The 15,095-nt window shown below is 42.2% G+C and overlaps 1 protein-coding gene across 1 annotated transcript in view; it reads right to left on the bottom strand.

The window, feature by feature from the left end:
- LOC109542661 (eyes absent homolog 2) overlaps positions 1-6,005 on the bottom strand; it is a 24,390-nt gene extending 18,385 nt beyond the window's left edge. Inside the window, exons 1-2 of the mRNA XM_048662282.1 lie at positions 5,687-6,005; positions 5,206-5,252 (exon numbers count right to left, since the gene is read on the bottom strand). Coding sequence (XP_048518239.1) covers positions 5,206-5,252; positions 5,687-5,770 — 131 coding nt within the window. The 5' untranslated portion in view covers positions 5,771-6,005. The remainder of the gene's footprint in view (positions 1-5,205; positions 5,253-5,686) is intronic.
- Between the last annotated feature and the right edge of the window lie 9,090 nt (positions 6,006-15,095).

Below are 15,095 nucleotides of genomic sequence, written 5' to 3'. Positions count from 1 at the left end.
AGACTTTTTACGCGATTATTGCGTAATTACGTATTTTATGTGAAAATTGTCTAGGCAAATTTCAACTTTGGCAACACTACTAACTTCACACGGACAGGTTCTAACTTCTAACCTAACCCATAACGCACTTAACGTAATTTGCCTGAACACCTTATTTTTTCAACACTGCGCATGATTAGAATAACGTTTAGCGTTTAAGGCCAAGGTAATTTTAAGGGGCCTAAAAACTCTCTAATAGATCGTAGTACGATTTACCGATCGCATCTCATGACCTTCAACTATTGAGCCAATTTATTGGCCAACAAATCGGGGGAAAGTCCATAGTCACACCCGCATAACGCTGATGATCTCCTCTAGTCGGTCGTTTGACGTTTTCTCGTTCTCCCTGTAGCTGAGGGAATTAATATGTTGGCAAGCCTGTAGTGACACGATGCCCGTTTTGTATCGCAAAACGACCCTCTTCAACCCGGCGACCCGAAGATTTACGTACTGCGCCCATTGATGACTGCGATCTTGTATCAACAACAGTTTTCGAAACGTTATCCACCACTTCGATCTCGGGTCCCGGACACAATTTATAACGCGCCACCTCCATACATTAACCTAACTAATGACCCGGTGTCAAATATAACGAAATCTCGACGCTTGGAGATATTTTAAGTATCCAATATTCACGCCACAACCAGTCACTTGTTTATGGATTATGCGTCGTGGCTGGACATTTTATGATTGGACTCATTGCTTCTCTTCAGCACTTTTATCCCGTGTTTTGTCGCAAAACAATTCAAAGAATTTTTTCTTGTCGCGTCTTTGTCAGACATCAAAGTCAAATGTTAGCCTCGGTCCATCCCATGCTCAAGATGTTTCCCATTCGGATGCATGTTTAACGCAAAACACATGTGGCTGCTGCTAATCCAGCGTTTCTGACCTGCCATCCTCTTCAACGTCACCGTTGTCAATGAGAAGGACGAGCTTTCGCACCCGCTTTTCCAAAAAGTGTTTTCGGGGTGTTTGGCCTGCAATTGTCGTCCGACACAAAAGGGCTTCCTGTCGCGTCCTAAAGGGGCCTCTTTTAAGCCGATTAATAGGCATGTCGTCACGTGACGCTAATCCGTCATCGCCCATTGGCGCGAATAATGCGAATCGATCCACTGATCTTTCACAAAACTCAATTATTTCCCAGTCTTGAACCAGCAAAAAAATCGTTCAAGGGGCTACTTTCACGTTTTTGATCGCCCTATTTGAAGTGTTGGGGGGGGGGGGAATTAATTCTTACCAAAAACCCAGAAATTTGCCTAAATTGATGAGAAACGAAAATGTTTAAATGAAAAGATTGTTGATAAGTTCTATATTGTTGAGGCGGATTCATTTTTTTACAAACTTATTTTTGGGTATTTCGCCTCAAAAATTTTTGCCTTTAAAAAAGACAGAATTAAGACAGACAGAAGGAAAAGTTTGCCAGATGAACGTTTCTAAACACAAAAAACATCAATTATCGACAACACATGGAACACGGGCTTAATACGAAGCGTTTCGCAATCTCATCTCAAACATTGGACCCATTGAGAGTCACCCCTAATAATGTAATATTTATGCACGTGTGTCAAAATTTGAAGAGCACCATTTAAAATCTAACCACAATCATTGTCGATAATTAATTCGTGCCCTATAAACACTCGGGCGACCATAAACTCCAGAGAAACCCGTAAATAAGGGCATTGATTGTTTATGTGTCAGGTTATAGCGATTAGCGTGGAAATACAGAGTAGAAACCCTTTTAAGGCGAGGGTTTCTTATACAATATCTTCGAAAAATCAACCCAGTTTCAAAAAAATGTGGGCGTAAATGTAAAAACAGCGTTGGCCAAAGGTCGAAACTTTGGCAGTCCCGACGGTATTTAATAGAGAGTTTTTAGGCCCCTTAAAATTACGTTGGCCTTAAACGCTAAACGTTATTGTGATCATGCGCAATGTTAAAAAAATGAGGCGTTCAGGCAAATAACGTTAATTGCGTTCTTAGTTTTTGATACCGCGTTTGCTGCACTCTCCATAAAATAAACCTCACTTTATTGTTTTCTTAGGAAAAGTTTCAAAGCTAGTTTAAGTTTGTATTGTTATTGCACAAAAAGTGGCTAAGATGGAAGCAAACATTGAAGCTGCCTTTATCTAGCTATTTTTAATTTAGAAAATATTGAGCCTAGATATTGCCTTATCAATTTTAGGTTTCAGAACGAACATATTGCGAACATATTAAATAAAAATTCTAAATCAAATAGTTAGGTTATGGGTTAGAAGTTGGAACCTGTGCTTGCGATGTTAGTGGTGTTGCCAAAGTTCAAATTTGCCCAAACAATTTCCACATAAAATCCGTATTTACGCAATAATGGCGTAAGCTAATCAATGAAACAGTCTTATTTAAATTTACAAAGATTTCTTATTCTATTAATAATATTAGAAATAAGTCAAATATGTGTCAACACCGTCGTTCTACTTTATAACGTGATGCTTATTAACGTTACCGCTACTCAGACGTAAATAAAGGAACACGTTATCCTCTAATATCGAAAACGGTTATTTCTTTACTGTTGCGTATGCTTAAAACATCGGATAACGTAAAGCGTGTGGCAATTAAGGGGCCCAAAAACTCCCTATTATTGGGGATTGTCACAGTTTTTTGGGCGTTTTCGCAAATTTTTGTCGTTTCTTTTCCATCGCGCATTCTTCTTCAGCCAGCGCTGCAAGAAATTAATGGGAGGCGTTTTCCATTGTTAACCGATTCTAGCCGTAATCGCCTGATTTAGTTCGATTTTTTCCATTACCAGATAATAGCCGCCGCAAGCACTTACGCGAACGAATCATGGTTCCTTCTGTGGTTGTTTAGGTAGTCATTCTAGGCAAATACACCTTTCTCAACGCAAACAGAGGTTTTAAAAATAAATCAACACGGCCGGTCAATGGGTGCTCGAAATTCCATTAAAGCAGCACTCGACTGTTTGTTGGCGCTTCCAAAATACGTGTCAATTCGGGATTTTATGCACTCTAAGTGACTCTTTCCAAAGGCTTCTGTGGTCGGAAATACTCCTTTTCGAGTGGTACCACCTGAGGAATCTGTTTTGAATTCAGACATTCACTCATCAGAGAACCGATTTTGCTCTTTAAAATGGAACCAGGCCAACCTCTTTATTTGCCCTATTTTCGGTGCAAATGCAGTTGGAAACGTGAATTGCAGAAGACGATTAAAGCGACCAGGACATGAGAAAATATGTCCAAATTTGCCTGTTAAGAGCCTGAGTCGAGTGTTATAACTCCTTAACAAATGAGTTACAACTCAAAAGCGCAACACAGTGGTCCTGAAGATTTGTAGAAATTCGCGCCTTAAGGCCAATAAAGCCGGCCGATGAGCGATCAAAGAAGAGCTTCTGTTCTGCAAACTGGTACCAATCGGAACCGTCCGCATGGCCTATTGTAAACGTTACTGGAGGTCAAAGTTTGACAAGCAGGCTTTGGACGACGAAGACCTTGAAATGTTGCCCAAGTGGGCCGGGCATTCGATGCGGATCCGTCAGTCAGCAATTAATTGTCAACTGTCACTGTCAAGTAGAGTGTGCAACGCCAACGTGATTTTTCCGACTGATGCACATAAATCAGCCCGTTATGGTAATTGGACGGTGCGCAACTGGTGACCATAACTCAAAACGTCTGAGGAAGGAGATGAAGGAAAAAGGCAACATCAGTGAAAAAGTGTAATTTACCAGCCTAGTTGAGACGACTACATTGCACCCGTTAACTGCCGGACGAATTATTATGAAATTATTCAACATTTCTGCGTCGAGGCGAGATCGTATCTGTTTTTACGGAAAATGACCCGATCTGGGTGGCGCAAGTGATAAAAACAAACGATAACCGGACTCACGGCGCATTCCTGACGCGGGTTTTTTCACCCGAATGGACCGAAGAAACAAGAGAAAAATAAAATGGAAAACCGACACATAAATAAATAAATGTCGTGCCAACTTCACGGCGGCTGAGCTGGACCACACGCACAAAATGGCGTACGTGTTAATTCACGGGTTGTTTTACGAAAACGTGTCGTTGCTCGTTTGTTTCCCCTGGTTGTTGATAACGCAATTTTCAGTGACGTTCGCTTGCTTTATTGGTTGGGAAGATTTTTCAATTTTTGCGTGCAACTGTTTGTGCTTGTTATCGCAGCCATCTTGCTCCACATTTGAATTTCCAGTTTTGTCCATCCTTACCTTAAAGATCACTTCAAATTAAGCCCTCTCAGTGAACAGTTTTCCTGAAGGGTCCATAAATTAGCCAAAAACCATTCACAAACTTTAAGGAAAATCGCCATTTTCTGGGTAACTCCAAGCGAGCGGTGTTGCCAAACTGCGCACAATGTTTTAAGTTAATGAAAACTGTTTCTTTGGATACCTACCAAGTAGATTCATTCAATTTGGGTTAGGTAGGGTTAGATAGGCACTCGCTACCATGCTAACACAAACTGAGTTAAGTGGTTCATTCATTCTGAAATTTTCCTTTTATTCATTGTTACATTCACTGTTAGTAATTGGGTGAAATACGTGGCAGCGCCGCATTGTGCTGAATTATCGAAAGAAATATAAACAACCCAGCAACTGACTATCGACATAACCTCAAGCAATGGCGAGGTCCGGAAAGATGTCAAACTTTTGCAAAAACTTTAATTATTATGCATCTTAGCGGCAATTTTCCATGTGGAGTAATGAATTGTTGATGCCTGAAACGCGATTTAGCAGCAAATATCATTTTCGTGCATAAATAAGTGGTTTTGGAAACTCAAATTTCAAAACTTTGTGAGTGTTTTCGGCTTCATTTATGGAGAGTGCTTACTCTGAAGTGATCTTTAAGGTAAGAATAGAGAAAACTAGAAATTCCGACAACCTCAAACGACACCATCATCCAAAGGTCTGAGATAGTTGGACGCTTCCATTGTTTCATTCAGCTCCACTCGGTTGGGTGTGGTTAACACAGTTTTTGGTTTCTGGTTCAAGATGAGTGGAAAAACTCGGTTAATTCCTGCAGAAAACTCGGGAAACCTTGTGAAGTAGACGCGATTGAGTTGCCGAGGAACATAACCCTGCCGGGGCCCGAAAATTCGTCTCTGATTTGCCGTTTTCATTAGGTTTTTCGCCTCTTGGTTAGGGAGTAGATGGTAGGTACTTACCGGTCGCGTTCCGTTGAATCGTTTGCGTCAGTCCGTGCCCGTTTAACCTGGAACAAACAGGAAAACTTGCTCAGAAGCAGTTTATCTTGCCAATTTCCTGCATGTGGCCGTTGTTGGTGTATCAATCAACCTGCCTTTGCGGGGCTTAAAGGGGCCAAAACTCAGCCGTCGGCACTTCGACATGATTCCGCTTTTAAATGGCGTTCCGGCAAACTTCTTGGATAGAAATGGGGGTTTTTGAGGACAATGAAACCGATTTTCAACCAAAAGGTTTGAAACTTTCCCAATCATCCTCAAGTCTGTCGCGCCATTGATTTCCCTTAGTGGGCCTCCTACAGACGAAGCAAGCACGTCTAGAGCGCCATTTCAACCGCCGTTCCCATGCCAACGGCGTCCTTTTTCCCCCCAAACCAGCCAATCCAGGCGCTTGGCGATGAGCGCAAAAATCTGTTCTTGCACAAAACATTTCCCAGAATCTTACCTTGGGTTCGCACATCTTATCGATCATGGTGCATCGGGAATTTTGCGCAGCGTTCAAATAGTTGCACGGCATTAAAGTCACCATTTTCGGGTACCAATCACAGTGGCCCCCCTAACTGGCATGCACAAATCATAGAAGCACTGAGCACAAACACTCATCCACAACGGGGCACAACGATCAATGAAACACCGAAGGAAAAAGTCGCACAGTGTCAAATCCGGCGATGTGAACGGAGCTTTAGCAGACACTTCGACCGAGACGGAGCAACCGGAGACTTTGGTAATCTGTGGGACCGACTGCATCTCGGCCTGCTCGATGAAGAGGCCCCCGACTGGAAGCCCCTCTGGTGGCGTGCCGGGCAACTGTCGCGGACCAATCGCGTGGCTGGTGGGCGTGGTTAGATGCGGCCCTCAGTCAGTGGGAAAGGGCGTGCGCGGCGTCAGAGTCGAGGAGCGGGGATCAACATTATTCAAAGGAAAAGTTGGACTTTGAGGAGTTTCCGCGCTCATCAGTTGTTTGGTTATTTAAAGTGTTCTGTTCATGTGTTGAAACACTTTCGTATCTGCGTTGAAACTAGTTTAAAGTCATCAAATGAGCCACTTGATGAACAGCCGGTCTGATCCCCTGGGAAGGGGTGGAGTCGTTATCGGGCATCTGGATGGCCTGGAGTCGCTCTGATTAACCGTTTCCGATATGTTGGTCAATGTCGGGCGGATTGAGGCGGCAAAAACGCCAATTAAGGCCTAATTTGCCCGGTGAAAAATCCGCCTGAGTAACGCGAACCGATGCACGTTTTTCGCTGAACTTTTCCCATCGAATCCGGATGTAGGAAGTCACTTGTCAAGTCAATTAGGGCCGAATTACCCTCTGAGACTGCCATAAGTGTTTGCTGGCACAACGCGACTCGGTCCGATGCGAAAAAAACCGACTCGTTAAACATTCGCGGCTCGAAATGCGGTAAATTAGCTCCATCTGGTGTCGTAATTCAGATAACGCCGTCACCTGTCAGATGTGACAGTTAGAAACATGCGAATTACAGCGCGCCGACACCATGCGCGCGTAACCCGACACTCTGCCACAGGAAACAAAGAAAAAACTTCATAATCGCGTGCAGCTTTGCAAAAACAACTGCACCAACTATGTAGATGATTATTGGTTGATGGTGATGGATGATGGTTGTCTGCAATTGTTTTTTTCAACGCAACCAGTTCTATTGAAGCGGAACTAGTTGATTTAACTGCGTAAAGCCTGTGTGTTATGCATCCGTTTATACGATGGTACGATGATACGAAAGTGTTTCTATTGGTTGGAGATCTGTCAATTCATTCATTCAGAATTGACAGATCTCCAACCAATAGAAACACTTTCGTATCATCGTACCATCGTATAAACGGATGCATAACACACAGGCTTTACTCTACAAAGATAACTAGGTATATGTGTGTAAAAAGGAAAAAACGAGTAGTTTAATAGTCGATCTATGCCTATACTCTCGTCACTCCAGAGCAAAACAATGACTCGAAAAGCTGTTTTTGAATCCAGTTTCCAAATTAATTGCGTAAACCCCGGTATTTCAAACTGCACCTAACCTTACATCCGTTTGAGCATAGAGCGCGCCTCATACCCGCACTTTACAACATCAGTTTTCTTTGGTTGCAAGAATGAATGTTTCCATATGCACAGCTTGCGGTTAAAAAGAAATTTTTCCTAGAAAATCTCCAAAAATAGTGCGAAAGCACTTTTAGATACTTTTTTTGACATTGCGCACCGTCTCAACAGACTAAATTTGCTTAAGAACCTAAGCGCGTGTGCCATGCATCCGTTTACACGATGGTACGATGATTCGAAAGTGTTCCTATTGGTTGGAGATCTGTCAATTCGTCTTACTCTAGTCGGACGCGCCAAACACATGAACGCAACGCATTTGACAGTGACACTGACAAAATTACATGCGGAAATGTTGCCAGATGAACGTTTTTAAACGCAAAAAACATCAATTATCGACAACACGTGGGACACGGGCTTAATACGAAGCGTTTCTCAATCTCATCTCAAATATTGGACCCATTAAGAGTCACCCCTAATAACGCAATATTTATGCAGCTGTGTCAAAATTTGAAGAGCACAATTTAAAATCTAACCACACTCATTGTCGATAATTAATTCGTGCCCTATAAACACTCGGGCGACCATAAACTCCAGAGAAACCCATAAATAAGGGCATTGATTGTTTATGCGTCAGGTTATAGCGATAAGCGTGGAAATACAGAGTAGAAACCCTTTTGAGGCGCGGGTTTCTTATACAATATCTTCGAAAAATCAACTCAGTTTCAAAAAAATGTAAGCGTAAATGTAAAAACAGCGTTGACCAAAGGTCTAAACTTTGACAGTCCCGACAGTATTTAATAGAGAGTTTTTAGGCCCCTTATAATTACGTTGGCCTTAAACTCTAAACGTTATTGTGATCATGCGCAGTGTTAAAAAAATAAGGTGTTCAGGCAAATAACGTTAAGTGCGTTCTTAGTTTTTGATACCGCGTTTGCTGCACTCTTCATAAAATAAACCTCACTTTATTGTTTTCTTAGGAAAAGTTTCAAAGCTAGTTTAAGTTTGTATTGTTATTGCACAAAAAGTGGCTAAGATGGAAGCAAACATTGAAGCTGCCTTTATCTAGCTATTTTTAATTTAGACAATATTGAGCCTAGAGATTGCCTTATCAATTTTAGGTTTCAGAACGAACATATTGCAAACATATTAAATAAAAATTCAAAATCAAATAGTTAGGTTTTGGGTTAGAAGTTGGAACCTGAGCTTGCGATGTTAGTGGTGTTGCCAAAGTTCAAATTTGCCCAAACAATTTTCACATAAAATCCGTAATTACGCAATAATGGTCTTATTTAAATTAACAAAGATTTCTTATTCAATTAATAACATTAGAAATAAGTCAAATATGTCAACACTGTCGTTCTGCTTTTTAACGTGATGCTTATTTTTGCAAAAAAAATGCATGCCAAGGCTTAAAGCAGCAACAATGCTACACATAAAAACTGATGATGGTGGAAAAATACTCCGAAACGTATTTTGATTGATAAATAGAGACAATAATAAATGACTGAAACCCAGGAAAGAATTTGATTTGAAATTGAAGCAGTCAGGAAAGTATATACAATGCTTATTAACGTTACCGCTACTCGTACGTAAAGAAAGGAACACGTTATCCTCCAATAACGTAAACGGTTATTTCTTTACTAATGCGCATGCTCAGAATAACGGATAACGTAAAACGTGTTGCAATTAAGGGGCCTAAAAACTCGCTAATTTCGCTCGACATTTGCGATCGGTTACATCGGTGTAAATGCAGCAGATCTTTCGGTTTTTGTTTGCCAAGTCTGAATGAGCCTGAAGAGTTAGAAACGGTCGCTGATTGCACTGCAGGCTGATTATTATTAGCGCTGATAAGAATGTGCTTCTCGTGACATTTTCGACGACACGTTCCCGATAAAATCGTCTTGTTCGCTTGTTTTTCGTCAGCACTTAAAGCCCGTGACAGTTGATTTGAAAAAAAGTACGAATGTTGCAAGGTGCCCGATGGTGGTTGCACAAAAACATGGAATAAATCTTGCAAAGTGGCCCTTTTTCTGTCACATCTACAGGCCCATTAAACCCGACCTTCTCACTTCGAACAGATGTTTTCGATATTTTTGTTTTCGACCTGTTTCTGCCACATTATTGATCTTGTCGATGGATGGTTGGCATTTCTACACCAAAGAGTTTGAAGTTGTATAATTGGCTTTGGAGTTTTTTGGAGAAAAAAGGGATTATTTGTCCAAATACACGCAAGCAGTAATAACCGGTCTAACTCGCCAGTTTTCTGTGATTGTTCGGTTCCGATTATAATGGATACGTATTTTGAAATTAGGCCCCGACAAGGCGCGATTGTATGAAATGTGGAAAGGAACGTGGGAAAAAGGGTTAGAATTGCACTATTAGTTAGTAAAATGTGTGAATTAAACCCTTGCCGCACGTCTACCCCCTTAAGACTCGAAGGGTCACTTGCACGGAAAAGGAAACGGGCTGAATTTGGGTAAATCGGGTGAATTTCGCGAAAGGCCGCAATAATCGACCTTTTCGGGACTGGAGGAAGAAAGGGCCACCGATTGGGCCGGAAAGGGTTAAAGGGGCATCTGGAAATGTGGAAAGGATTGAAATTCTCACGATCGGCTGCATTTTTCTTCATCTTCGGGCAAATTCCCGGGTTTGCCGGGCCCGTCAATTAAGTCCCTTCGCCCTTCGCCATCAGTCTCGGGTATCGGATTTCGCAATTTCGTCGCCCGAATAGAATTCCCGGATCCGCCAAGCAATCATTTACGGCTATAATGGGCCAGAAGCAAATCCCCCGGGATAATAACGGTCAATAACAGGCGCTTTCGAGTGCCACTCTCCAGAGAATGGCCAACATATGTCTTGGTTTGGGTTAGTTACTGCTGGCAGTGTTAATTGTCTTTGCTTGAGGAACCGACAGTTTTCCGTTCTGGTAGTCATCTACGAACACTCTGTATGCGAAGCGGCAACGTTGAAATTTAATTTTTAAACGACTGGTTTTTCGCCGCGCTTCTTACCATCAATTTTTACAATCAATTTTACATGTTTTCGTTGGCGTTCGTTCGGGTTTTGTAGTGAATATTTTTGGAGGAAAAATGGGACGCCACTGGACGTCCATCAGGTTTTTGTGCAACCACCATCAAGCACCGTGCAACATTCGTACTTTTTTCCAAACCGTGCGGATCAACTGTCACGGGCTTTAAGTGCTGACGAAAAACAAGCGAACAAGACGATTTTATCGGGAACGTGTCGAAAATGTCACGAGAAGCACATTCTTATCAGCGCTAATAATAATCAGCCTGCAGTGCAATCAGCGGCCGTTTCCAACTCTTCAGGCTCATTCAGACTTGGCAAACAAAAAGCGAAAGATCTGCTGCATTTACAGCGATGTAACCGATCCCAAATGTCGAGCGAAATTAGGGAGTTTTTAGGCCCCTTAATTGCAACACGTTTTACGTTATCCGTTATTCTGAGCATGTGCATTAGGAAAAAATAACCGTTTACGTTATTAGAGGATAACGTGTTCCTTTATTTACGTCCGAGTAGCGGTAACGTTAATAACCATCACGTTAAAAAGCAGAACGACGGTGTTGACATATTTGACTTATTTCTAATATTACTAATCATTGTACATACTTTCCTGACTGTGTTTCAATTCCAAATCAAAACTAATCAAAATCAATCAAAACTTGGCATGCATTTTTGTCTGCAAAAAATGCATGTCAAGGCTTAAAGCAGCAACAACGCCACACATAAAAACTGATGATGGTGGAAAAATACACCGAAACGTATTTTAATTGATAAATAGAGACAATAAATGACTGAAGCCCAGGAATTAGTTTTGATTTGGAATATTATTAATAGAATAAGAAATCTTTGTAAATTTAAATAAGACTGTTTCATTGATTAGCTTACGCCATTATTGCGTAATTACGGATTTTATGTGGAAATTGTTTGGGCAAATTTGAACTTTGGCAACACCACTAACATCGCAAGCACAGGTTCCAACTTCTAACCCATAGCCTAACTATTTGATTTAGAATTTTTATTTAATATGTTCGCAATATGTTCGTTTTGAAACCTAAAATTGATAAGGCAATCTCTGGGCTCAATATCTTCTAAATTAAAAATAGCTAGATAAAGGCAGCTTCAATGTTTGCTTCCATCTTAGCCACTTTTTGTGCAATACAATACAAACTTAAACTAGCTTTGAAACTTTTCCTAAGAAAACAATAAAGTGAGGTTTATTTTATGGAGAGTGCAGCAAACGCGGTATCAAAAACTAAGAACGCACTTAACGTTATTTGCCTGAACGCCTTATTTTTTTAACATTGCGCATGATCACAATAACGTTTAGCGTTTAAGGCCAACGTAGTTTTAAGGGGCCTAAAAACTCTCTATTAAATACCGTCGGGACTGCCAAAGTTTCGACCTTTGGCCAACGCTGTTTCTACATTTACGCCTACATTTTTTTGAAACTGAGTTGATTTTTCGAAGATATTGTATAAGAAACCCGCGCCTCAAAAGGGTTTCTACTCTGTATTCCCACGCTAATCGCTATAACCTGACACATAAACAATCAATGCCCTTATTTACGGGTTTCTCTGGAGGTTATGGTCGCCCGAGTGTTTATAGGGCACGAATTACTTATCGACAATGATTGTGGTTAGATTTTAAATGGTGCTCTTCAAATTTTGACACAGGTGCATAAATATTACCTTATTAGGGGTGACTCAATGGGTCCAATGTTTGAGATGAGATTGAGAAACGCTTCGCATTAAGCCCGCGTCCCATGTGTTGTCGATAATTGATGTTTTTTGTGTTTAAAAACGTCCATCTGGCAACATTTCCTCATGTAATTTTGTCAGTGTCACTGTCAAATGCGTTACCTTCATGTGTTTGGCGCGTCTGAGTAGAGTAAAGCCCGTGTGCCATGATCCGGTGGTACGAAAGTGTTTCTATTGGTAAAAAATTGAGTTGACACAATTGATTGTGTATTTGTTGTCCTTGAGTCGGTTGCAAACGGCAGGAAAACGCGTCGATCGATGATTTTTTTCCGAGACTTGGCGGTTTTGCGGTGGAAATGCGATTCTCGGCAGAAAACCGTGGGAACACACTCTTGCCGGCGCTCTCAAAACAAGCAAAACGCCACATTTTGCACAATGCGAATCACATCGTCAACGCGTGTGTGGTTTGAGTGAACGCCATTGAGTTTTTCCAAATGTCAACACTGGCCTGATCGGTAATGTCAACGTCAGATTCAAGCAGCGCAATCAAACCAATACGTCAATGTCATATTGACTGGCGAAAACGTCAGGTGTCGGCATCATTGTCACTTTTTGGAAAAATCTCTCATGGGGCAGCCCTAAGAACGTCAAAGCATACTACTCTGTTCTGTCTGGAAAATGTCGAAAAAGTGCATCCAGTTGACATGTTTACGCTGATGCCGATTTTATCCAATCGGGTGGGCATATTCGAAGTTTGATTGAAAACAAGCGGTTATTTTTAGATGCTTTTAGTGGCCTCGTTTCGGTGTAGCTGCAGAAATCGAAACCTTTCGCATGCAAAATGCGAAAAAGTCCAGCAAGCATTCGGTGAATGGGTAACTCTAGATCAATGGAGGCGATTAGTGCGACAATGTAACTAATTCGCACTGGATCGCGCTAGCATTAAAACAACAGTATTTGGCTAGAAAAACCGAAGCGAATCGGCTGGACGGTCAAAATGCCCTTGGAAGTTCGAGAAAAAGGGCCCCCGATTAGTTATGTTTACGGGCAATGTGCGCTGACTGAGGGCATTAAAGGATCGTTGAAAGCGGACAGGTACTAATGTTGTACCTTTATTATTCCTGTCTATTGCGCTTGTGAAATGCCTTTATCCTCGCCCTTTGATTTGCTGATTAAGACACAGACAGGCCCAGATAATTGCCGATTAGTGAACCGCTGGTGCAAACAGTTGCCAGCCGATCATTTGCGGTGGTTGCCTAGGCAACGCGCCTACTTACCTGCCGTGGGATCGGACGGTCTGCACGAGCGGGCCGGATTTTTGGGCTGCCGCCCCTGCTCGACAGTCGACAGGTCCCCCATTAAAATCATCCGGGCTGTAGAAGCCGGCGGGGGGGCGCATGCAAACGAACAAAAGTGCAAACAACTGAAGAGATCGAACGCGACCGGAATGAAATGAACAACAAAAGGCAGGAGCCGCGTCCTTTCCCGATGTGTGCTCCTCATTGTGACCCCCGGTGTACACACAGGTAGAGGGCGAATAATGAGTAATTCGATATTGTGGGGCCCCGATGCATCGAGGGGCGCAGGAGGGGCGGAGGGCCTGCCACTCTCGGCAGATGCAAACGGCATCGCGATAAGGGTTCAGCGAACGTTTCGATTCGAGGGGAAATTGTTTGAGGAATGCGAACACTCACTGCGCTCAAGTTACAGCAACTATTTCAAGAGTTTGCTACGTAGTTCATTGCGATTCGCCCTGGTAGATGAAGCGGCGCCGACAAAGCCAGGCGGCTTTTCATATCAGTGTCCTTGTTGCGCTCGCCCTGGCGATGGGAGCCGAACATCCCCGACTCGGTCCAGGAGTCTACGAGGGGCATGCGTTTGGTGATCGAGTAGTTGCACACACGGGTGTCTATTTGCAGTTGTTTTTAATGGGCTTCATGCACAAGTTCCAAACTGTTCAGTCACTTTTGATTAAACCAATATTCAAGAGTTTCTTCTTGAACAATTTCTGGCCGAGTTCAGTTAGAAGCAGTATTTAATGAACTCAATTTTCTTACTCGGGCATTGTTTCGCTTGTTTAAAGTTTTAAGGACATTTTTCGTTGCGTTGGGAAAAATCCAAGCAGGTTTATTTGAAAGTTTCTAATCTCCATTTTTCGTGAACCGCTGGAAGCCATGGAAAGTGACCGGTGGAGTTCGACTCCGCGAGAGTTTCGCGTTTGAAGTGTTTTTTTAAACATCTTCAAATGGACATTTTTTTTGACTGAAGTCCGCAAGCCACGGCTAATGAAAAGCTGATCAGAGATGGTTTTTCACATGAAGTTAATCTCAAAAGAGCAATCGACGTCCAATTAAGCTTTCGAAGCGACGGCAAGCGAAAGGTGGGGTTGAAAACTGGAAGAGTTTTACGCCTGAAACTATTTTTAGACCAGTTTTTCATAGTCGTTATTTCACTTAAGAGCTTTTTTTGGTAAAATGAAGTTTAGCAAAACAATTTTTAGGAGAGTGAATCGAATTGTAATCTCACTCACTCATTCCAGCTCGAAAGTTGGCCTCAATTTTGCAATTTTTGGTTTCAAAAAAGTGCTTTTCCCGAAGCGGGCGAAAATATCGAGTAAGCCGTAATACTATTTTTGACAGCCCAACCAGGTGGATTCAGATTTGCCTACCCTCTAACGAGCTGAGAGAGCCGAGAGGGAAATTCACGCCTTGTTCATAGCGTTTAACCCTGGTACATGCATCGGGTGCAACAATGACAGGTTGATTTTCATATCACTGTCCTTGTTGCTCCCGCTCTGATGTCAACAGCCAAATGCCCTTGACCTTGCCCAAAAGCGCTACGAGGGGAACGCGTTCAGTACCGTATGTAACAATTATTGAACTAAGTAAGTAGTTGCTGAACTTTCCCTGAGTCAACGCAAACAGGCAGAAAGCATCGACTACCTAGTTGATTTTGCACATTTTCATGCCTGATTTGCGGGATTTGGGTGTGCCCGAAAAACTATTTGTTTACACACCCGGTTTTCAGCCACCCTGTATACGCACTTTTCCGACCCCAAGCCGTTGCTTCGGTGAGTTCGG

This window comes from Dendroctonus ponderosae, unplaced genomic scaffold, assembly GCF_020466585.1.
Source record: "Dendroctonus ponderosae isolate FM_Combo_2020 unplaced genomic scaffold, Dpon_F_20191213v2 Dpon_F_20191213_10, whole genome shotgun sequence".
NCBI classification, from domain to species: Eukaryota; Metazoa; Arthropoda; class Insecta; order Coleoptera; family Curculionidae; genus Dendroctonus; species Dendroctonus ponderosae.
The sequence above is the reverse complement of the archived record's forward strand: the minus strand, read 5'-3'. Positions and strand labels throughout refer to the sequence as shown.